Below are 26395 nucleotides of genomic sequence, written 5' to 3' on the forward strand. Positions count from 1 at the left end.
ATTGTTAATGTGACTTACTGAGGGTTGTAACAGTGACTTACTGAAGGTTGTTACATTGTTACAGTGACTTACTGAGCATTGTTACATTGTTACTGTGACTTACTGAATGTTGTTACATTGTAACAGTGACTTACTGAGGGTTGTTACAGTGACTTACTGAGGGTTGTTACAGTGACCGAGCATTGTTACATTGTTACAGTGACTTACTGAAGGTTGTTACATGGTTACAGTGACTTACTGAGGGTTGTTACATTGTTACAGTGACTTACTGAGGGTTGTTACATGGTTACAGTGACTTACTGAGGGTTGTTACATTGTTACAGTGACTTACTGAAGGTTGTTACATTGTTACAGTGACTTACTGAGGGTTGTTACAGTGACTTACTGAAGGTTGTTACATGGTTACAGTGACTTACTGAGGGTTGTTACATTGTTACTGTGACTTGCTGGGGGTTGTTACATTGTTACTATGACTAACTGAATGTTGTTACAGTAATGTACTGCAGGTTGTTACAGTGACTTTCTGAATGTTGTGACAGTGTTACAGTGACTTTCTGAATGTTGTAACAGTGTTACAGTGACTTACTGAATCTTGTTACAGTAATGTAGTATGGGTTGTTACAGTGACTTACTTGGGGTTGTTACATTGTCGGATGCTGGTCTTGATGCCTCCCCCACACGTGCGGGAACAAGGACCATAAACCTGCCACTTCCCCCAGCCCCCATTGCGGGCCTTGAGGGGGATCCGCAGAACGCACTCCCCGCTGCGGCACCAACAGCCCTGAGTCCGACACAGCTGCAACACACACGACACAATGAAGACTTCATGCCTCACATCTCAACTCAAACAAGCTGTAAATCTGGACTATCGTCTCGAGAGAAGACATATTACCATACATGTGCCTTATCTTGATAGGCAACAAAAACTCTCTGCATGTTTGCGTTGTGTCTATCTGGTATTGTCTAACATGCATGGCACACACTTTCTGTATCAGTTGGCAACGTTTTGCCATACTCAAGTTCTTTCGTTCCCATAAATCTATTCAGTTTTTGTTCCGTCCATCATAAATTACCACATCTTAATAAAATGATAATAAGAAAAATAAAGAAAAAGAAAATTCTTAACACTTAAAGAGGGATTATGCTGCATGGCATGCTGCCAAGTTTCAGTGTATGAGTAATTTGTGCCTTGTGAAAAATTGGTAATCATACACTATTAGATTGATATTCAACACACGCTTGAGTCTGCAGATAAACAAAGCTATGAAAGACTTGAATCAAATTCACTGGGGCTACCAATTTGCCCAAGCATAGTCTGTCTCACAGTCCTCGAACCATGTTATTGTCCCTTCCACCCAGCCCTTACTGTAATGCTATAGACCGGACTGAAGCAAGTCTAGATTTTCCCTTGGTTCAGGTTCTGAATCTCCCATCCCACTGGGGCTCCTTTTCAATTTACATGGTGTGGCTTATTTCTATTAAAATTGTATTTTTTCAGAGATGAAGAGCCAGTCTAGCTCAAGCCTTGCAACCCTTTATTTGTGTCCCATAATGTCCTTTGTTTTTGTGATGGTGTACGTACGACAGAACTGACAGAACAAGGAATGTGTCTGTCTTCATTTATTCGGTCATCTTTAGGTACTGTGATGGTTTGAAATCCTCAGATATATCTGATCATCAGAACAAAGCTGTGACAAGAACATAGCCAATGCTTGTTAGGTTGTTTCTGTGACAGGAATGAGAGGCTTGTGTGTCCCTATGATGGATGCTCATAATGGAGGTATGTCGTGTCTTGACAGTCAATGGAGCGTGCAGGGATCTATCATCATCATGCTAGCCTGACAACAGGTCCTGTCTCCACACTAATTCATTCATACTATTTCTAGATGAACAGAATAGTTTACATAACTACCAGTTACAAATACTGCATCTTAGAAGTAAACATTCTGCAGCAAATATATTGAAATGGGGCAGCAAAATATTTTTCAAAATTAATTCTGCCTCAAGAAGACTTTCCTTTGAAGGAATATAAACTAATCAATACAATTTTAAGAATTCCTAGAATATTGAATTTAAAATGAAAAATGAATAAAACACCAAAAGTGTTTGAAAATCTGGTCAGATTTAGTCATTCAGTCTGTATCAAATTCTGCTCGGTTAAATACACTTTTCCTTTTTGTCAGTTTTACAGAGTTGTTGAATTAGGTTATACACCGACAGACAAAACTAAACAAATAACATTAAAAAAACTGAAACCAAAATTGAATTTTTTTTTAAATATTCAAATTCATGGAAATCCTTGAGTACAGTCAATAATAAGCCCAAAAACATCACTGATTTGTTGCTTCAAAGGCAAAAACTTCTCCACCTATCTTGTCGAACCAATGTAAACATGATACAGCTCCACTGTCGTACTGTGACATCACCAAGTTTCCCCCGTTTGTTTCTGCAGTCTGTGATGAGGCTCACGAAACATACCTATCTATACATAGCTGCTTGCATCAGCCATGCTGTCGGTGATAAAGCTTATATATGTACCACGAACATACAGCCCGCAGAGATCAAAGCATCGGCTGTCCCCCTGCATCCCCCTCATTCAAGTAGTTTATTATGTCGGTGCATATTTCTTGAAAATTACACGTCAAACACAATAGATAAACCACTTCACATAAAGGTAACTCGCAGAAAAGAATTGTATGACTGCCAATGTTATCATCAGTACAGAACACAAATTAACTTATCTTACATCATCAAAGCAAGTATGTCAACATAGGATGGATGAAGGTAATGTTTTTTCACGATTGAGTCATTAAAAATAACCTAACTAACACCTGTATACAAACCTATGTCACGTTTTAATAAGTCATGGTAGAATGGAGATAAACATACTGTGTTTTCAATGTATGGTTAGGTTACCTGTAGTTTAAGTGTGCAAAATTTGATATGCATTGGGTTCCAGACTCAATTTAGCCCTGTTAAATCTAAAGGTAACCTAGCTTTACATTGAAAACACAGTATGTTTATCTTCTAAATAATAGTATATAATGTTTTTAAATATTTTTACATTTGGATAAAAAATTCATCTATCAGAGAAAGCCAGATGCAATATGCAACATGTCATAAAATGGGAACTCACTGACTTTTTGTTTCATTGATCACACCGCATCTCTGATAATTTGTCTTTTTGTTTGTGATTCTCTGCTGCACAAATTCACATTGGCAGTGCACTGACCTAGTAGCACCCCTCTCACATCTCTGGAGACATACCAGTTCACATTCATATTGTCTTAGACTGTCTACATTCACCAACCTGTCAGCCATCATGGAGCTGGACTATTGCTGAGTGCAGTTAAACAAACAAACAAACACCAACCTCTTATTTCAAGCATCATTAAACCACACCCAGAGAATGCCAGCTAGTCCATCTTTCAGATAATATCACATCCTCTTTTTTTCCCCAAGTATAAAGCAACTATAACTATACACATGCTTCAACTGATGCTGTTAATTTTTTATTCCTGTTTTCCTGCCTCTATTCACAACTCACAAAACATATGCATATAAAATGATGAAAGTCTCGATCCCGGCTCGGCCCAATTTCATTAAATCAGATTTCAGTGCTCGTCATGGCAACACATGAATCTGAGGACATCCAATTACAGGTTAAGTCTGAACAGCTTTTAGCTAACTTTGACTGAGAAATTATATCACTAACAGGAAGTTAACATTAGCCAATCAGAAAGCAGTTTTCTTGAGCTTTTGGGCACTAGTTTCAAACTGGCGACTTCCATTACCGACTAGCTTTGAAAATACTCTAACAATGTTTGTGATTAAAAATTTGAAAACTGAACAGAAGAATATTCTGGAATGATAATGGATTGCCAAGATTGTATGGCAGTACTTCCCATATATGTGACGGAAATTTCCTTCAGTTTCAAATGTTTATGCCATTGAAGCCAGAGACAGTTAAGGGCTTGGACGGAGTCCGTCGTACAACCCGTAACTGTCCTCTGGAATACCCTGTGTTAACCTTCTCAAGGTTGCATGATCAGAACCACATGCTGACTGTCACTGATTAGTCGGATGAATGTTCGACCTGACGTGATCCTTAACGGGATGTCCTCACATCTTTGTATAGTGGTAGCAAGACCTAAGATGTGATTTTAATGTGATTGGGATCGGTAGATCCCCAAAACTTTGATGTGGGACTGTATCACAGGGTTTTGATATTTGATATTTATTTGATATTGTTGATGGCTTCCAGCGCTATTTTGTTTGACGCTGCAAGAATCATCTGTTTGGTGTGCAAATAAAGTAAAAATGTTATTTTGTGCTAAAGTATTATATATGGATACTTTACCTTAAACTCTTTCATATGGCACTGTAGCTCACCTGTCTAAACATAATTCTTAACTTCATGTGTTAAACAAAAGCTAACTTGCTGATATATATCTGAAGGTAAAGTTGAGCATTTGCAATGAAAAGCATTTTTAAAATGGCCGCCAATATGTGAACGAGCCATATGGGAAGAGAAAATGATGAAAAAACGAGTTCAAAAGATTGAAGCAGTTTCAGAGAAGCTGAAATCATTTGATCTAGATGGACAACAGCTGATGCAACCTAACATGATTATTTTATCCAGGTGAGCTACAGGAGCATCTGGTTTCACACTGACCTTGTTGCGACTGATGTCCTTGCACTCCGTGCCATCAGCCCACGGCATGTGTTGGGTACGACAACCTGATGATGTCTTGTTGGTGCACCACAGCCTCTCACACGTTTGCTGCCATGCAAGAAAATATTTGGAGAAGAAATTATTTATTTGTTAACTCGTTCAAAAATACTACAAAATATGTTTAACACATATTATTTCCATCAACAGCCAGCATGCAAGTGACATTCTCAAGTGGTGTCAATTTATTCATGAAATATTTCAATTACCAAATCTCATCATCGAAATGTGGAGTCATCAGTTTTCCAAATAAGCCAAATTTCTGTCTCCATGACTGTGCCTAAATACTTAATCAGCTTTTGTAAGCGTGAAGACATTTTCTTTTAACATGCTATCAATTCCAGAATGAAAAAACACGACTTTACCCACGATCCCCCACAGCTGTTTATCTCTTACTAATGTGGGGTGTGGACTCAGAAACATATCCACTTGCGTAAGTCAAGGGAAATAATGTATTTTGATAGCTTCAGAATCGATCGTATCAGTACGAAGCCTCTCTTATGACAGCTAACAATGAAATAATTTGCTTTCTTACACTTCAAAACCTTGTAACATTTGCTATAGTCAGCTCTTTTGAAAAAAAGATGTTTTTCTACCCTAAAGACCCCTGGTCATGAATGTCTGTCAGATTTCGTCTAGTTAAACAGCTCACTGACAAATCCCCTCTCTTTCATCTGTGATGTTATTCTAGGCCTGTTACTGGTCGAGCAAGTGGCTTGTTAAAGGGAGACTAGGCATGGGTCAACTGTCAGTGCTAGCAATCAGAGCTCAATTTCAGGAGGTCAGGTGAAATGGGGTTTAACATCGCGTTATTGCACCTACATAGCGATGTTTGTGTGTGTGTGGCTGTTTGTACTAGTCCGGACTAATGCCGATTTTATAGAGCTAGCCCACTGAAATACCATGTCACAATTTAACATGAATACCCCACTCAGACACAGTATACTGACTCCACGCCGACCAGTCCTTGTTTTAGCCCCTTAAATATAAGCGCAAGGCAGGGTAACAACAAGTACCATCTTTTTAACATCTTTTGGTATAACAAGCCGGGGATTGAACCCCCGACCTTCAACTCTCCGAGTGGACACTCTAAAACTAGACCACGGAGGCGATTATTTAACTTGCACCAGGTTATCAAAGTTGAAACATAGATGCATAAACTAGTCTAAATAGACAAATTCTCAGATTTCAAATGACTGTATCATGATTTTAAAGATGTATTGGTGTAAAACGTAACAGGAACATGTGCACGTTCCTTGAAGTACCCACAGATAGGCGATGTCAAATCCAGGAAAACATGACAAATTACACATAACACACGGATTTGTGATGTGGTTTGGTAAACAAAGCTTGGTCACAGCTTGCAGATATAAATATTCAGGTGCACTTTTCAATAGTAGACTGCACTGGGACATGTTACATATAGCTACATCAAGCCCGTCAACAAGTTGGATCCAATTACCTAAAACACTACTCAGTTGGTCCACAAGCTCAAAGGACAAAGAATGATTAACATAGATTTTAAAACACAATCATAAAATATAAAAAATAGTTACAATTTATTTGTGTGTGCATGACAGCTCTCTAGGATGGAAACATAATCGAAAAGGATAAAACTACAAAAGTCCAACGAAAGGTAAATAAATTTGGTCTTTTTAACTAATAATGGATCAAACGCATACTAAACCATTACTAAAAATTCCAAATGAGAATAAAGCCTACTCTCACAGAAGTAATATATATATAGAAAATAGAAATAGAAAACATCCCCAACTAAATTTTTTGCCAAACAAAATACAGTAAAGTACGGTTATAACGAACTCAAAGGGACTACTAATTTTAGTTCTTTATAACCGTAGTTCGTTATAAGCATATATGCAGCATAACTACAGCAAATAGTCGGGACCAAAAAAGTAAGTTCGTTATATCCGTTAGTTCGTTATAAGCGTGTTCGTTATAAGCGTAGTTTACTGTATCATTGTTTTTAGCTACACAATACTCCTTTTTGTCATTTTGACTTACCCCCACTGACTGAGTTTAGTAGTAAATAAAGAAAAACATAAAATATAAAATCTTGACCTTCATGTTTTTCTCTATTAGAGTAAAACCAAATGGTTCTAAAACATATGGAAATGTGATCCCACAAATATGAAAGAGCAATGGAAATTACCCTGGTTTCAACATGTCTAGAGGTAGAATTTTCTTGCACAAGGTGACAAAACTCATAAACTATCCTCTTTATCAATCCGTAATCAATTTTCATGGACCTATCTAACTTGTCTTGCTAAGGGGGAAGTTATACTGTTGCTGAAAGATTCCTCACATATTTGAGGATCGTGAAGTATGTAAGTAATTCTATGGTTTTAGCTTCCCAAATCCTCCCTTCCAAAAAGCCCCTGTTGTAGCAATGGCGTGGGTTCTAACTAATAAACACAAACATACAAACAATTAAATAATAATCTTAAGACACATTTTAAACACTGGAAGCCAGATCAAATCCTTTATAACAATTCACCATTGTAATGCAATAAAAAAATAACTGTAACAGTAAATCTTGAAAAAACATGTTGAATGTTGTCCACAAGGGTATGATATTATATTCCAAACAAGTTTGTTTATTTAGTTACTATCCTCATCGTAAGCATAACTACTTCAGACAATCTTAATTCACGAACAAATACGAAATAATTTTGTCACAGTGTGGGGTAAGGTTGATTTCATCCCGACAAAATATTTTGACAGCTAGAGTAGAAATTAGCATCCTTTGGTGAAATCTTCATTGGGCGATTGAAAGAAGTGACCTGATTATCTGTATATTTTGACATATCTACAATCCCAGTAATGTTTGATATTTTCAATCTCAGAAATTATCAAGCACCGAAAAGCAATCTGTTTGCTTTTGTCCTATCAGTGTGTGTGATACCCTTTACTGCGAGACTGCCATTGCTGCGAGCGTAACATCAATGGCCGCTGATATCAGGGCACTGAGTGATAGAATCTGGCCTATGATTCTGCCTGGTGGGTGGGGGTTCTTCACAAGCCTACAGGAGCATTACACCACACTTTCTTGTCAAAGATGTTTGTTACAAGATAAATCAAAGATAACAATTACCCACTGGTTTCTCCAGAACCAGAAGGCACCAGTGGTTTCTTGTACCAGAGATCATTAGAGGAAGCCCCGGTGTAGCCATACTGACCATGTTCAGAGTCTCAGATGAATTAACTCAGGAATCAACCATTTATCTTCAGTGGCCTTGGGATAAATTATTGGGTCTTTCTTTCAGTGAACATTTCAATACCCATTTATAAAGAACATATTTATAGCCACATTATAGCCAATGATAGCCCATTGAAATATTTTTGTATTGAAATTTCTTCTTTATTGAAATGGAAGAATTGTGTATCCATTTTTTCAGATAACCAGTGATCATTTTCAATACTGGATTCAAAGTATTTAAAGTAATACAGGACATGGTTTTGAAACAAAGTGAAGACAACAATAATGGCTTCAAGTATATGGAATCGAACCCAACTACATGAACCAATGAGCCGCCTGATTCCACTTCTGCCCGAATTAATTACATTTTCTATAACATAATATTTCTTAAACATATTTAATAGTGGTAATATTTCTCATTTACAGATTTTATCTGCCAATATGCCAAGTTGCATCATGATAAAATGCTTGTCAGGGTTGGTTTGGGCTACATTACAGAGAGAATTAAAATTACAGTTACTCACCAAATAAGGAGGTAAATTTTGAAGTATATGTTTGATATATGGCTAGTTGTTTTACTTTACACCAAATATTTGCCAAATATATTGTCAATCAAACACTTCAATAAATTTTACCTTTTCCAAACTTTTACATTTTTAGGGCAGACTTTTCAATAAAATAATGAACTTATCTGATGTGATCGTAAATTAAGAACTGATATTTTATACATCATGTTCAGGAAGTATTTGTGAAAGGAATATAAAACCATGTAGATATTAAAGCACATGCTATGACAAATTAATGCACATACCATATGAGGACAGAGCACATAGCCTGGTCCGAAGACCAGCTCACATTGTTTGTCAACCCCGTAGAGCTGGCCAGGAGATTGGAGCTGAGTGAGTGTCATTTCCCGCCGAAATTTCTTGTTCTGTGGCCGATCTAGGAGGCACTCCGCTAGACCTGCACTGCACAGGAGGGTGAGGGGTGAACAGACATTCAGAAAGTTAGATCACCAGTTGTGCATAAAAAAACATGGCAAAGTCATACATCACTTCAACAGGCTTAACTTGAGGTGGAAGGGAGTGACGATTGTAGCTAGGCAATACAACTGATTCAATACAATATGTAGGCTTATTATCTTTCTGAATCCATTTTTTAAGGATATTTACAAAATGAAAAATGTTTTGAAAAAGTATTTTGTTAGGACCTACTCAAAGCATTCCTACTTTTCAAAATTACAGTGGGTCCTGATGTCTATGAGGTTTTCTTTGTGGTACGTGAAGGGAAGGGCCCCTAAAACATTAACTTTCACTATTAAGGTCATAACATGGACCTCTTGACTTTCATGCTTAATTTCCATCATGAATAGCCTGCTACAACCCATACAATGTAATGCCAAGGTGCCTTGCTAGAACCTACTCAATATCCTGCTAGAACCTACTCAATGTTCTGCTAGAACCTACTCAATGTCCTGCTAGAACCTACTCAATGTCCTGCTAGAACCTACTCAATGTCCTGCTAGAACCTACTCAATGTCCTGCTAGAACCTACTCAATGTTCTGCTAGAACCTACTCAATGTTCTGCTAGAACCTACTCTGTGTCCTGCTAGAACCTACTCAATGTCCTGCTAGAACCTACTCAATGTACTGCTAGAACCTACTCTGTGTCCTGCTAGAACCTACTCAATGTCCTGCTAGAACCTACTCTGTGTCCTGCTAGAACCTACTCAATGTTCTGCTAGAACCTACTCAATGTTCTGCTAGAACCTACTCAAAGTTCTGCTAGAACCTACTCAATGTCCTGCTAGAACCTACTCAATGTTCTGCTAGAACCTACTCAATGTTCTGCTAGAGCCTACACAATGTCCTGCTAGAACTTACTCAATGTTCTGCTAGAACCTACTCAATGTTCTGCTAGAACCTACTCTGTGTCCTGCTAGAACCTACTCAATGTCCTGCTAGAACCTACTCAATGTACTGCTAGAACCTACTCAAAGTTCTGCTAGAACCTACTCAATGTCCTGCTAGAACCTACTCAATGTTCTGCTAGAACCTACTCAATGTTCTGCTAGAGCCTACTCAATGTCCTGCTAGAACCACTCAATGTCCTGCTAGAACCTACTCAATGTTCTGCTAGAGCCTACTCAATGTCCTGCTAGAACCACTCAATGTCCTGCTAGAACCTACTCAATGTTCTGCTAGAGCCTACTCTGTGTCCTGCTAGAACCTACTCAATGTTCTGCTAGAACCTACTCAAAGTTCTGCTAGAACCTACTCAATGTCCTGCTAGAACCTACTCAATGTTCTGCTAGAACCTACTCAATGTTCTGCTAGAGCCTACACAATGTCCTGCTAGAACCTACTCAATGTTCTGCTAGAACCTACTCAATGTTCTGCTAGAACCTTCTCTGTGTCCTGCTAGAACCTACTCAATGTCCTGCTAGAACCTACTCAATGTACTGCTAGAACCTACTCAAAGTTCTGCTAGAACCTACTCAATGTCCTGCTAGAACCTACTCAATGTTCTGCTAGAACCTACTCAATGTTCTGCTAGAGCCTACTCAATGTCCTGCTAGAACCACTCAATGTCCTGCTAGAACCTACTCAATGTTCTGCTAGAACCTACTCAATGTCCTGCTAGAACCACTCAATGTCCTGCTAGAACCTACTCAATGTTCTGCTAGAGCGTACTCAATGTCCTGCTAGAACCACTCAATGTCCTGCTAGAACCTACTCAATGTCCTGCTAGAACCTACTCAATGTTCTGCTAGAACCTACTCAATGTTCTGCTAGAGCCTACTCAATGTCCTGCTAGAACCACTCAATGTCCTGCTAGAACCTACTCAATGTCCTGCTAGAACCACTCAATGTCCTGCTAGAACCTACTCAATGTTCTGCTAGAACCTACTCAATGTCTTGCTAGAACCACTCAATGTTCTGCTAGAACCTACTCAATGTTCTGCTAGAGCCTACTCAATGTCCTGCTAGAACCACTCAATGTCCTGCTAGAACCTACTCAATGTCCTGCTAGAACCTACTCAATGTCCTGCTAGAACCTACTCAATGTCCTGCTAGAACCTACTCAATGTCCTGCTAGAACCTACTCAATGTTCTGCTAGAACCTACTCAATGTCCTGCTAGAACCTACTCAATGTATTCCGTCATGAGTGTGGCGCTGCAGGGGGACCAGTCCCAGGGGCTGGAGTTGTAGTCCAGGGCGGGGGCCATCACATGGTACTTCTTCTTGGACTTGATGGACTGTGGGTATCGCAGGCACTGCTTGTCATCATCGTGGGGGAGGTTGAACCTGGAACAGAGAAGATCAAGTTGATCATCTGACGGTCTTCTGACAGCATGTCTTACTGTCTTGCTGTCAACTCCGAATCTTAAAGCAAGATAATTCCCTTCCAGTGGAAATTAGGCAATCTCCAACACTGGACACTTTCAAGACAAAACTATAGACTTATCTCTTTAGATGTGTCTATGACCCTAAGTGAGGCGCTATGAGCGACTACGTAGACGGAAATGGCGCTGAAGAAATGGACTTTATTATTATTATTATTATTATTATTATTATTATTATTATTATAATATGATATGATGTCTAACTGTCTTGCTGTCAACTAGGCATCTTAATGCAAGATATGACAGCATGTCTACTGTCTTACTGCCGAGTGCCAGGCAAGTAACAACAAGTACCATGGAGGCGGCCTATTACAATGAGTTCACTCCAGTGACATGATGTGCACAGATCAGTGTTGGGGATCAATAGGAGCATTGAATACAGCAACTTGACAGACAAACAACAACAGCTAAATGTTTGCTTGTCATGTTGAAGACCAGGTTTCAATTTCCCATATGGGCACAATGTGTGAAACCCCTTTGTGGTATCTCCCGCCATGATATTGCTGGGATATGACGACTGGGCCACCATACAGCAAAATGGTGCCTTTGACAACTCGGCCACCATACAGCAAAATGGAGCCTCAGACGACTTGGCCACCCGTTCCCCTCATCGATGTAGGGAATAGATTGGGAGTATTGGATACAGCTATTTGAGCGACAGACACCAACTGTTTCTCATTGTATTCTGCTTAAATTAACACTGAATGCCAGCTTGCTCTCAATTTCTGAAATCAAACCCACACAACAGCTGAGGGTGATCCCGAGTTGCGGCTGACAATCAATTGTCAAACAGTTACGCTTAAACATAATTTCATTACCTAAGAAACTCTATAAATATTTTGAGCCAAACAAGTTACAAACATGCTCTTTTCAAAACATGACAGAAACTTTTTTTACAGAAATTACTCCTACTGTATCTGTAAAAGGAGAAGGAAAGTTCATTCCATCAGGGGGTTGTGGAGGTTGGGCTGGCCGGAGATTGGTGGGATTGGCCTTGGGACTGTATCATATTTTGCTAACCCCCCTCCCCCCCATTTTATGTTACATTATTCCATGGCCCAATATCCCCTATAATAACTGCCTCCCCTACTATGATAAATGAGCAGTCCCTAAATAATGTAGAAAATTATACTTTTGATATTTGACAAAAAAAGAACTGTGTCATCTTATCATGGCACGCCCCAAAGTGATAAATTTTGGCAGCCCCTCCTCTTTTGCTGTGCCATTTATGCATCACTCCCCCGATTCTCACCGGCCCCTCTCCCCTATAATAAATGACCTGTCCCTAAATTGTTCTTGCAGTTATTGACAAAATAGTTGAATATAATACCTCAGCATGTCATTGTTTCATTTCATGCAGCTATCAATGGCTATAATACAAGATATGTGTGGACATGATAGAGCAATGTCTTGACATCACCTTTCAAAACTTGAAAATTTGACTCCAATTTCAAAGTCAGATAACATTTGCACAAAGAAAATAAGAAATTCATGAATGATTCTCACATTACATGTTTTTATAAACACAGCGATATGGCTCATAAAATATGTCATTTCCAGCGTTGGCTATGAGCGCAAGCTTAAGGGATAAAACATGTTGTCTGACAACTAGTTAAAGGTTAACATGCTAAGACAATCATGCCTTGATGTTTATGTAACAACTTATCTTTCATTGAGATATGTATTCATAGCAATATGCCTAAGGTTTCAAAGTAAAGTTTGTGAAGTGGGTGCCATTTTCTTGATATTTTCCCACCACGTTTTTACAGAAATTTTATCCACTGTTATGAGAGATGTTGTTAGTCTAGCAGCATTTATCAACATTCTCCAATCATTAATCTGTAGAGTTCCTGTAAGTTGTCATTAGGTAAACAGTCTGTGGTAGATCCTCTTTTTATACTCTTAAGTTATCTCCTGAGCTCCAACACATAGACGGAAATCTTCAAGTCTCCGTCTCTCTCACATGTCCTCAACAAAGCATCAAAATTTGAACTAAATCCATCAACCTCTATCAGCATGTAGCCTTTCTCATTCAATTCCATAATAAACTTAATATGTAAATAAATGATCATAAATCAAATGAATGGTTATTTGAGTTTTGCGTCAACAAAGTAGTTAGTGTCATATATATCCAGTATCCTTACAGACAGTCTCCCAACTATAGTCAGATGAATATTAACCACAATGGAAGAAGAATATATTTGTCAATTCAACAGTCTAGGCATGTTCAAGCTTTGAAACACACTAGTAAACAAGTATATAAAATCTCAAAAAAAACTGTTTGAACAAAATAAATTTAACAGACCATCTCACAGCTTTGTGTAGCATGTGACACCATATAATTATTCAAGGTCTAACTTCAGTGTCTGGTTAAAGAGTTTATTTTCTGGTTTAACACATGATAAAAAGTGTGCAATAAACTCAAAACTTGGTATTACAATCAGATAGATATGCAAATGCGCCACCCAGTAGGAACTACTTTCAATGAGCTCATTACATCAAAGTGATACCTATTTGCTTATGAAACTAATGCCTATTGTTTCACCATATGTTTTCTTATGTGTTTGGTTGCTGTTTAATGCTGCCCTCAGCACTATTCCAGCAATATTACGTCAGTCTGTAAATAATCAAGTCTGGACCAGACAATCCAGTGATTGACATCATGAGCATCGATCCACGCAATTGGGATACGATGGCATACATCAACCGATTACGACAAGCATAGGTCGCCTTTTACAGCAAGCATGGTTTGCTGAAGGCCTATTCTACCCCGCATCTTCACGGGTCTTTCTTATGTGTGCTTGCTTGTGAAAGCTAATATTGCTGCAAATTGCTTGGTATTATATAATAAATGGGTGAGTATTCCTACGCAGTCTCTAAGGTGTCTTTAGTGAATGATAATGTCTTAAATTGGAATAAAAAATATGTATCATTAGGACTGGGTTGGATAGCTCAGGTACTCGGGTCGGGTGGGTCCTGAGTGGGACCTGAGTGGGACCCGGGTACCCACTACCCACTAAACTCGTTGTGAGTAACGTGATATACTGTTAAATGGCAATGATAATAAAACTCCATGGTTACACTGCTAATGTTCGCATTCTTTAGGACTATACATTCCATTAGTTTCTGTCAGGGATCTAGTAAAACAATGCCGAATCAGACATTTTGTACCCAACTCTGACACCTACAGTGGGGACCTGGGTAGGGTCAGATAATAGGGGGTCAGGGACCTGGGTAGGGTCGGATAATAGGGGGTCAGGGACCTGGGTAGGGTCAGGTAATAGGGGGTCAGGGACCTGGGTAGGGTCAGATAATAGGGGGTCAGGGACCTGGGTAGGGTCAGGCAATAGGGGGTCAGGGACCTGGGTAGGGTCAGATAATAGGGGGTCAGGGACCTGGGTAGGGTCAGGCAATAGGGGGTCAGGTAATAGGGGGTCAGGTACTTGGGTAGGGTCAGTAATAGGGGGTTAGGGACCTGGGTAGGGTCAGGTAATAGGGGGGTCAGGGACCTGGGTAGGGTTGGGTAATCGGGGGTCAGGACCTTGATAGGGTCGGGTAATCGGGGGTCAGAGTCCTGGGTAGTAAATTTGGACTCCTCCCAGATCATACTCGTCATAGGTTGGCAATGTACAATATTATTCTTTTATTTATGAAACAAAAGACACTAGGCTAATGGTATGTGTATAACAGTCATACCTCCTTTCTCACATGAATCATCATTTGAGATATCAAAGGAGATAGATATAGGCTGGACAGCTTATTATTAAGAAATATTTCTATTTTTTCACAGTATGTTCTGACAAAGTTTAGAAAAATCGGAAAGATACACTTATATATATCACTTAAGTATCCAAATTCTATAAATTGTTGCAGTGAAAATATAAAAAATTCATTTGTTAATATGACATACACAATGATAATTATATGTGTCTTGTATGTTTTTTATTATCTTGCTTATGTTGTTACCATGGTGATAATAAAATACTATCACCTTTTCTTTTCAACACTTAGCCAACTACATCCCCTCAATAATTACAAAGATGCACGTAAAATAACTTAGGACTTACACATGTCCAAGTTCATGTGCGATGGTGTAAGCTGCGCTGATGCCGTTGTCTTCAATGATTGCACAGCTCCGGATTGGATCGCAAATTGTGCCCAGCTCAGCTAGACCTACAAGGAAATTCAGATACAATACATTCAAAACATTAAGGGTGAGTGAGTTGGGATTAATGCCGCTTTGAACAGTATTCCAGTTATATCAAGGCATGTCAGCTTAATGTGGGAGGAAAGCCTAAGTGATGCAGGTCTCAGACATTGACCACTTTGGTGAAACCCACACATGGGTATGGTGTAGTCTGTCATACAGACCCTGAAACAAATATATCCAATACAGCCCTTGCAAGTCTATAATGTTTGGAAAGTCTACGTTACTGCAGTATCTGAAAATGAAGAAAGTCTCTAGGCTCCTTTTTATTATATTTTATAACTATAAGTTAACAACTGTTATTTTCATTTCAGAGATTAGATGTCAGTCTAGGTATGGTGCTGAAAAACCTAGAAACATAATCAGGGCAAACTTGAATTCGAACCCACGATCATAGGTTCCTGGAGTGCCCAAGGGACACAACTCATCGCAGTGAGGTGTGGCACCTTAGGAGACTGGGCCACTGTAGTGAAATCCATGAGCGGGATTAGGGTGATGACAGACCAAGAAACATAATCGTGGCAAAGCCGGATTCGCGTGTGGTACACAAATACATTGCCACATGGTAACTCCAAAACAGTTTATGTTTACAGATATATATTTGGAAAGTGCATCATTGATTATCAAATGTATCAAATGGCCATCAATAATGATAAATACAGTGGACCCATTTGCCACAATGTCTTCATTCTTAGCCCAATTTGAACTTGCTTAACCGATGCTTAAAAGAGCCAGCCAAGGGAGATAAATCCTGTAGTAAGTTGGTGATACGAGAGAAGGAGCTGGTGTCAACCCATCCGAAATAAAGTGGTGAAAGGGTCTGGGGTATTTGTCCTAACTCAATTGAGATATGATCCACTGGGTAATCGAGGATGTGTGTGTGGGGACGAGGCACCTAAGATGAAGTTTGCATTTCACGAGACACACAGACCGCTGCAACATTGTTACTTACCTAGCGTATCACACTTTCCTACAGCTCGACAGATATCTTTTCTGAAATAAAGAAAGAGCAACTTTTATTTTACAGAAGAATATGTTATATAAGAAATGATTTGTGACAATGATTGAGAGACTGATGAGCTTGGCAAGACAAACCAGTGATTGATAGTATGATGAGCTGGCCATACAAACCAGTGATTGATAGTATGATGAGATTGGCAAGACAAACCAGTGATTGATAGTATGATGAGCTGGCCATACAAACCAGTGATTGAGAGAATGATGAGCTTGGCAAGACAAACCAGTGATTGATAGTATGATGAGCTGGCCAGACAAACCAGTGATTGATAGTATGATGAGATTGGCAAGACAAACCAGTGATTGATAGTATGATGAGCTTGGCCAGGCAAACCAGTGATTGATAGTATGATGAGATTGGCAAGACAAACCAGTGATTGATAGTATGATGAGATTGGCCAGGCAAACCAGTGATTGATAGTATGATGAGCTGGCCAGACAAACCAGTGATTGATGGTATGATGAGATTGGTCAGGCAAACCAGTGATTGATAGTATGAGCTTGGCCAGACAAACCAGTGATTGATAGTATGATGAGATTGGCCAGACAAACCAGTGATTGATGGTATGATGAGCTTGGCCAGGCAAACCAGTGATTGATAGTATGATGAGATTGGCCATACAAACCAGTGATTGATAGTATGATGAGATTGGCAAGACAAACCAGTGATTGATAGTATGATGAGCTGGCCATACAAACCAGTGATTGATAGTATGATGAGCTGGCCATACAAACCAGTGATTGATAGTATGATGAGATTGGCAAGACAAACCAGTGATTGATAGTATGATGAGCTGGCCATACAAACCAGTGATTGATAGTATGATGAGATTGGCAAGACAAACCAGTGATTGATAGTATGATGAGCTGGCCATACAAACCAGTGATTGATAGTATGATGAGCTGGCCATACAAACCAGTGATTGATAGTATGATGAGATTGGCAAGACAAACCAGTGATTGATAGTATGATGAGCTTGGCCAGACAAACCAGTGATTGATAGTATGATGAGATTGGCAAGACAAACCAGTGATTGATAGTATGATGAGATTGGCCAGGCAAACCAGTGATTGATAGTATGATGAGCTGGCCAGACAAACCAGTGATTGATGGTATGATGAGATTGGCCAGGCAAACCAGTGATTGATAGTATGAGCTTGGCCAGACAAACCAGTGATTGATAGTATGATGAGATTGGCAAGACAAACCAGTGATTGATAGTATGATGAGATTGGCCAGGCAAACCAGTGATTGATAGTATGATGAGATTGGCAAGACAAACCAGTGATTGATAGTATGATGAGATTGGCCAGGCAAACCAGTGATTGATAGTATGATGAGATTGGCAAGACAAACCAGTGATTGATAGTATGATGAGATTGGCCAGGCAAACCAGTGATTGATAGTATGATTAGATTGGCAAGACAAACCAGTGATTGATAGTATGATGACATTGGCCAGGCAAACCAGTGATTGATAGTATGATGAGATTGGCCAGGCAAACCAGTGATTGATAGTATGAGCTTGGCCAGGCAAACCAGTGATTGATAGTATGATGAGATTGGCCAGGCAAACCAGTGATTGATAGTATGATGAGATTGGCCAGACAAACCAGTGATTGATAGTATGAGCTTGGCCAGGCAAAGCAGTGATTGATAGTATGATGAGATTGGCCAGGCAAACCAGTGATTGATAGTATGAGCTTGGCCAGGCAAACCAGTGATTGATAGTATGATGAGATTGGCCAGGCAAACCAGTGATTGATAGTATGAGCTTGGCCAGGCAAACCGGTGATTGATAGTATGATGAGATTGGCCAGGCAAACCAGTGATTGATAGTATGAGCTTGGCCAGGCAAACCAGTGATTGATAGTATGATGAGATTGGCCAGGCAAACCAGTGATTGATAGTATGATGAGCCTGGCCAGACAAACCAGTGATTGATGGTATGAAGAGCTTGGCCAGACAAACCAGTGATTGATACTATGATGAGCTGGCCAGACAAACCAGTGATTGATGGTATGATGAGCTTGGCCAGGCAAACCAGTGATTGATAGTATGATGAGCTTGGCCAGGCAAACCAGTGATTGATGGTATGAAGAGCTTGGCCAGGCAAACCAGTGATTGATAGTATGAAGAGCTTGGCCAGACAAACCAGTGATTGATGGTATGATGAGCTGGCCAGACAAACCAGTGATTGATGGTATGATGAGCTTGGCCAGGCAAACCAGTGATTGATAGTATGATGAGCTTGGCCAGGCAAACCAGTGATTGATGGTATGAAGAGCTTGGTCATACAAACCAGTGATTGATAGTATGATGAGCTTGGCCAGACAAACCAGTGATTGATAGTATGAAGAGCTTGGCCAGGCATACCAGTGATTGATAGTATGATGAGCTTGGCCAGGCATACCAGTGATTGATGGTATGAAGAGCTTTGCCAGGCAAACCAGTGATTGATGGTATGATGAGCTTGGCCAGACAAACCAGTGATTGATGGTATGATGAGCTTGGCCAGGGAAACCAGTGATTGATAGTGTGATGAGCCTGGCCATGTAAACCAATTATGATTGATAGAATCCTCAACAATCCGCGCGTCAGAATTTGATGACAGTCAGTGAAGTCACAGTGAAGTGACCACCCATTATGCTCTTATGAGGCACTTGGGTACCCTTTCTGTTCCACATAGAATTTCAACATCATTTTCGACACATACAGTGTATCAACCAATGGAGATGTCACAAGTGTTTTGGTTGTCAAAATTCAGATTTGTTTGTTTGTTGGTTGACACAGCAATCAGCAATATTCCAGCAATATGACGGTGATCAGTAAATAATCGAGTCTGGACCAGACAATCCAGTGATTGACTACTCAATTGGGATACAATGACATACATCAACCAAGTCAGCAAGCCTGACCACCCAATCCCGTAAGTCGCCCTATACCGTAAGCATAGTCGCCTTTTACGGCAAGCATAGACTGCTGACGACCTATTCTACCCCAGATCTTCACGGGTCTCAAAAACAAGAATAATAAATGGCACTATTTTTTATTCGTCCTATATTTTCCAGTGATGGCATCCTTTGATTGAACAATCCTTATACTATCTCCTCCTCACCTTGTCAATAAGATGGCGGTGTCATGGTGGTTTGGGTGGTCCATATCCTGTTCATTGGACTCCTTCTGCCATTTACAGAAATCCTTCAGTGTCATGGCTGCATTTTCAGTGATTTTTAATTTGAGCTGAAGAAGAAGATTTACCAATTAAATCTTAATAAATAAATTTCATTGAAATTCTTTTTTCACTGCTCTTGTTATGAATCAGTTTATGTTACTGATAAATGTAGAGTAAAGCCTGCAAACAACAGATCTTGTATCAAGCTTTAGTTTTGTTTGTTGTTTAATGCCGCACTCAGCAATATTCCAGCTATATGATGACGGACTTATAAATAATCAGTCTGGACCAGACAATCCAGTGATTGACCTCATGAGCATCAATCTACGCAATTGGGATCGATGACATGCACCAACCAAGTCAGCAAGCCTGACCACCCGATCCCGTTAGTTGCCTCTTACGGCAAGCATAGTCACCTTTTACGGCAAGCATGGGTTGGTAAGACCTATTCTTCCCTGGATCTTCACGGGTCTCAAGGTTTAGTAAACATCGATATCCATGAGGAACCAGTAAACCAATGCTGTACTTGTTCCTACTGAAGCCAAGCTGTCTCCTGTGATAAAACCATGCTGAATAACTTTCATACCATGTAATTGAATTGCAGTCTTTATATCAAATCATAAGCCACATTACTGAAATCAAACCCTTTTTATAATCTCAATCATGAATGTCAGGGAATATGTCTGTCCTACCCAGTATTGTATTTCTCGGTACCATGTTTTCTTCTGACACACTTCCTACAGCTGTGCAGAAGGGGACAAAGTGCACATTACACAAGCAGACAATGCAGTTCGAGTTTTTTAAGTATTATTTACGCATTTTTACACAAAAAATCACTATAACAGAAATAACTGCATTACAAAATTGGCTACTACAAGGGTAAACTCACACTAGACTGTCTGGTAAGAGTCAGGGTCATTGATTCAAGTCACACATTTTTTGCTCTGAAGGAGGGGTCAAGTTGATATTTTTTTCACAACACATTTTTTACAGGGAATCTAGCATGTCCAGCAAATAATTTAGTTTTGTAAATACTGAGACAACAAAAAATATTCCAGTGTTTTCTATTTTATAGTTACTACAGAGCTCCAGATAACTTTTGAGCAATTCAGTTTTTACTCGAGGGTTTCTATTTTATTTGGGTTATTACATTTTCCATTGGTAAGCAATATTTTTTCACTTATCTATTCATCACTCTATTGGGGTTTTCCCAAAGTGAGTAAATATTTTGAGATTTAAAAGAAGAAGAAATGTTTTAGATGTATATAACAAGTCTAAATTTAGTCTTGACTTGGAAAGTTAATTTGCTGTTAATTGTGTAATGGAAATAAGCTCCGTTGTCTGCATACTGAAAAAAGAGTCATTGGTTATTTACGCATGATGTTTTTATACATTTGAGTTTTTCATTTAATGCATGCGTTTCTGTTCGTATGGTAATTGAAAGTAATTGGGTTTTGAATATTTTTGGGGGATATTTTACGTAAATATTCAGCTTATCTGTAGCTCTGGTTACTAAAACGGGATTTATGGATATGATGTAACAGAGGAAGTGTTTTCATAGGAATTATAAAATTTACAGTTACTAATATGTTTTGACTAAGTTCCTTCTCTTCCAGTGTAAGCCAAGACTTCACGAGAATTGAAACTGTGACGTTCTGCCTGTGTGTCATCCACACACAAACTTGAAAAGGGGTGTGAGCATGATCCACAGGTGCGTATCCCACAAAGGAAAATACCGTATTCGACGTAATAAGCACCCGGGGCGCTCTCAAAATTAGAAATAGGGGGCTCTTATTAGAATATAATTTTGGTGAAAAAAAAAAAAAGAGTTGAAAGATCGTAAACTTCGTAGTTTATGCCGTCAGCCTGAAAGGATACAAAAGAAAAGTCTGTGTGTATCATACACGACAGATATATTTTCCAGAGTTTAATTCCCCATAATTAAGGGTGCATATAACACTTGAGTGCGTATTACTCACGAACAAAAAAGTCTTGTGTACATTGATCAATCGGAAGGGGTGCTAATTGGGATTGTTCACTAGCCAATATTTGAGAAAATATCGCCGTGGGCGCTTATTAGAGCAGGGCGCTTTTTACGTCAAATACAGTATGGCACAAAACCCACACCTGCCTAACATATAAAAATAATAAACAATAAACAAGTTTTACACTCAGCACATTTTTTTCACCTTTTTATTTTCAAAAGAAAAGAAACAAAATTCTTCAAACCCATATTGTTCAGATTTGCAAGCTCTTTTTGAAGTTGTAACCTTAGCATAAGCAGATATGCGATAAGAAGATTGTGTGTGATAAATGTGTGACCCACTGTCACCACGTGGCGCTGTTTCCCACCCAACTGACATTTACACATATTCTATCATAACTCTTTCACATGATATCAGACCAAAAGTCAAACCCTTATGGAAAATTGTCCCCAAACACAAAATAAATTCAAAGGAATCCACCTTGTGGGTGTTCTTCATTATTTGGATATCTTTTATAATAATATTTTTCAGCAAGATTTTTTTTTTCTCGCCATAAACTGTTTTCTATTCCATCTCTTGTGCTTTGTTCTTTTTGACAAAGGGAGGTTGACCTTCATTGGCTAATTGTGAGAATTTGCTAAACTTTATTTCAAAGGCAATCACCCATGACCTAATCATAATTTGCATATATTTCTCTGATGATAACAGAGCCTCTCTTTGATGCAAGTTCAAGGGGAGATAATTACAGGATGATTTGTGGTAGCGAACTGACTTATATGCCTTCGCTACATCAAATTTACAATTATGTCTGAAATATTCCTGGGTGAAAGGTCTCTCTGGTTCTGTCATGTGTAGTAAAACCATGGTCATGTGTCAGTCTTTAAGTCATTGACAGTTCCGCTGTGTCCATTTCCAATCTGGGTCAAAGTTGACAAACATCACAGAAACATTTACTGAATAGTTTGTTTCATGCAACAGTTTCATCTGTGTGACAGAGACCTAGCATTTAATACTTGGCAGGGGGTATGGGGAAACATCCGGGGAATTTTGTAAGAAACAGAAGACGTTTGTGTCAAGACATACAATTACTTTTTCTGACCAATTTTTATTTATCATTTTCAAAATGCATTCTCTATCAACATCAAGTATGTCCAACAAACAGTCAATTCTTAACACAAAATCAGAGGCAAAAATTATATTGGTTCAATGTGTTCTGGAACAAATTAATTTCCTGGAACACATCCCAGCCCTCCACCAATATCAAATGATCGGCCCTTAGCATCTTTGAGTCCTTATGTTATGATTATGGGGCATTCTACCATGAATTTGGAAATTGCTCGATTCTGATTGGTCAGTCAGAGGCTATTAAATCACAATAAACTCTCTCTGATTGAAACAGTTGGTTTGACGGTGCGTTCGGTTCCAAATTCAATTTAACGTGGTTAAATCTACAGGTAACCTACCTCTACATTCAAGAAGGTAGACACACATTGAAAACACAGTATGTTTATCTCCTGATCAGAACTCCTGCAATAGTACTACGATAATTAAAATCATGTTTGCATCAGCAGTCTGATCACCCTATCCACTACGAACATCAAATGTTTGGCCTCTGAGTGAGTGAGTGAGTTGGGTTTGAAAGGCCGCTTTTAACAGTATTCCAGTTATTTCACGGCATGTCAGCTTAATGTGGGAGGAAAACTCGAAGTGATGCAGTTCTCAGACGTTTACCACTTCAGTGAAACCCACGAGCATGGGTATGGTGCTGACAAACCTAGAAACATTCTGGCGTGCCCAAGGGACGCAACTCTGCACAGAGAATCGCGGCGGCTTAGACGACTGGGGCACCCGTGTTCCCGTTTGGCCTCTGAATAACTAACATAAAGTACAAGTAATGTTGAATACTCACATCAGCAGGTCCTGGTTCTAGTATCTTCACTACGACTATATTGATAAAGTTGCCTATTGAGGGATGCTTGTATATATTAGTTACCTGCAACAGAAGGAAAGCATGATTAGCTGAATAAACATTGGCGACTACCACAGACGAAGACCTGGTCTTTCAGATAACAAAAATATTTACGATTTCATATCTGACAGCAAAGGCAATCGTTGAGGGGTTTAGAAGATGGAAATGACATGTTCGTGTCAACAAAGACAGGCAGCGGTAAATCACTTTCATACGAATCTGAACCAGTTCTTGGAATGACTGTTCTCATCATCATGCCGCTTATAAATGCAGTACTTGGGCGACTTGGATACATAACTTTGAAAGACTTAGAAAATACTTGTCTTCACTAAATTGTTGAGAAAAAAACAAATTCGGCAAGCTATTGCAGCAGCCATGATTTTGTAACCCGGGTGTTGATTTTGTGAAACATTCTCTGATTGGACTATCAATATATGTGAAAGTTCAATCATACTAAGCACAGGAAATGGGGCTTGATGTGGCAAGGGTGGAAACAAGACTTTGATAAACAGGCTAGTGGACGCTCTTGCCTCGGGAAGACGAACAAAGAGTTGTTGCTTGGTAGCCGTGGTAACCGCTACTGCTCATTCGTTCATCATATGATATCACTTTGTCTATATGTCACTGATTGGGGCTACAGATGAACCCATTAGAAAACTCTGCCAATGTACAATGCAGGATTAAGTGAACTTTGATTCTGAGTATTGCACATCATAAACATGGAAAAGTCACTTTAAAAAGAGCATAAGCATTTGGAGGTAAGTAATAAAGGCAGAGACTGGCCTAAAGCTAGCTAGCTCGCTCGCTCACTCACTCACTCACTCACTCACTCACTCACTCACTCACTCACTCACTCACTCCACCAAACACCCGCCCACCCGACCACCCACTCACTCTCTCACTCACTCACTCTCTCACCCACTCACTCACTCCCCCTTTCACCCAGCCACCCGTCCACCCACCCACTCACTCACTCACTCACTCACCCACCCACCCACCCACTCACTCACTCACTCACTCACTCACTCACTCACTCACTCACTCACTCACCCACACACCCACCCACTCACTCACCCACTCACTCACTCACTGGATGACAAACAGCCAGGTTACTGATTTGAGTTGTCTTCTCTGAGGTCACCGTCTGTCCTATATACTATACACTCAGCATATTGTCTCTCATATACATACATGGATAAACAAAAAACTATAAATAGTCGTATCAATCCTCAAAATATCAAGAGTCTCCTGAAAATGTAATCTTGATGATCAGAAATAGAACTACTTGTCTCATATGTTCTGCTTGTGGAGTAGATATCTCACATGCAGCACATTTCTCTCATCAAATACTGCTTTCTCGGGAAGATGAGACTAATTTCAGATGGTTAAGACTTCAAACTCGACAAAATTGGCCCAAGACTTGAAATCCATGATCATACAGGAGGTTGACGTTAGAATGTATATAAACATCAGCGAAAATTATACCACTTTAAAAGGCCTGACTCAAGATGAATAGAACAGTATGTTGATAATAGCCTTTTGTTTCAAGTCAGACAGCAATCTTGCCGAATTCGCGTCAACACCATGCATGTGTTGGAACCCACATGCTGTGGACTTCCTTGTTTGACCCAGACAAAGTAAAAACAATGTCTGACCCTGCCTGACGTAATCCCCCATTTTGGGGAGATTGGAATTCAGTTATTGTCTAGGCTTTATAAACTTAAAAACTCGGGACTTCTGTGTCAACACTATGTTGAGAGGATGCAGATCACGTGTCGACCAAGAACGATGCTGTCAGTAGAGATTAGTGGGGGTCGATACACAGATGCATCAGTGGATCACACTTTTTAACTTCTCGATACAAGTATTGATCACAGTCGCGCACTAAGTAAAAAGTATCGATTTTGACCTTAAAGGTTTGCTTTAGTAACCGTTCCACTAAACCCAAATCAGTAGTGCAAGTAAACAGTGAAAACATAAATATTTTCATTTGTTGTGCCATTCTGTCTATGAAAAAGATGGCTTATGAACCACAGATAAGAGTGAGTGGGTGGGGTTTTATGCCACTTTTAGCAATATTCCAGCAATATCACAGCGGGGGACACCAGAAATGGGCTTCACACATTGTACCCATGTCGGGAGAACCAAGTCTTCTGCGTGATGAGCGAACGCTTTAACCACTAGGCTACCCCACCGCCCACAATAATTTAAGAGAGAGAGAAGTATGTGCTTACTCCTTCATCACCTGTTCCTCATAATAAAGAAGCTGACATCCATAAATTCTCCCCATTATCTGTATAAATTCTAAATGCCATTCAAAGACTTAACAATAATTTAACATGCATCTTTCCTCCCTGAGCTATGTGACATCCTCTAAATCCACCTGTTTGGTCCATAGAACCAATATTCAGATGGCGATGTTTCATGGCATCTGGCCGACCTCTCTGACCAAACTACTTCACTTCTGGAAGTAACAAATATGGATGCAACATTTCCCAACTGACTGAAGGTCACAAGGTGTATTGATGGAGAGATCCGGATGCAGGCTATCTGGAAGGTCATCAGTGGGGAAGGTAAGGGATTCCTGTAGGGCTGGTCACTGCTAGAGTAAACGTAGGCACCAGTGTTTATATCTGGAGCAGCTCTATGTTCTCCATGTTATGCCTAACTCTACAACAACGACTA

At 39.5% G+C, this 26395-nt stretch overlaps 1 protein-coding gene across 2 annotated transcripts in view; it reads right to left on the reverse strand.

Annotated features, from left to right (window-relative positions):
* The window catches only part of LOC124121768 (A disintegrin and metalloproteinase with thrombospondin motifs 9-like), a 168047-nt gene that overhangs the window by 70512 nt on the left and 71140 nt on the right, over positions 1 to 26395 (reverse strand). Inside the window, exons 5-12 of one of the 2 annotated variants that reach the window (XM_046484832.2) lie at positions 23651 to 23734; positions 19700 to 19824; positions 16517 to 16557; positions 15425 to 15530; positions 11101 to 11259; positions 8761 to 8917; positions 4676 to 4783; positions 633 to 796 (exon numbers count right to left, since the gene is read on the reverse strand). In XM_046484832.2, the coding sequence (XP_046340788.1) occupies positions 633 to 796; positions 4676 to 4783; positions 8761 to 8917; positions 11101 to 11259; positions 15425 to 15530; positions 16517 to 16557; positions 19700 to 19824; positions 23651 to 23734 (944 nt within the window). Of the gene's footprint in view, positions 1 to 632; positions 797 to 4675; positions 4784 to 8760; positions 8918 to 11100; positions 11260 to 15424; positions 15531 to 16516; positions 16558 to 19699; positions 19825 to 23650; positions 23735 to 26395 lie in introns of those variants that run through there. The other variant, XM_046484833.2, reaches the window with a different exon arrangement.

Source organism: Haliotis rufescens, unplaced genomic scaffold (genome assembly GCF_023055435.1).
Source record: "Haliotis rufescens isolate VD_foot unplaced genomic scaffold, xgHalRufe1.0.p SCAF_23, whole genome shotgun sequence".
NCBI classification, from domain to species: domain Eukaryota; kingdom Metazoa; phylum Mollusca; class Gastropoda; order Lepetellida; family Haliotidae; genus Haliotis; species Haliotis rufescens.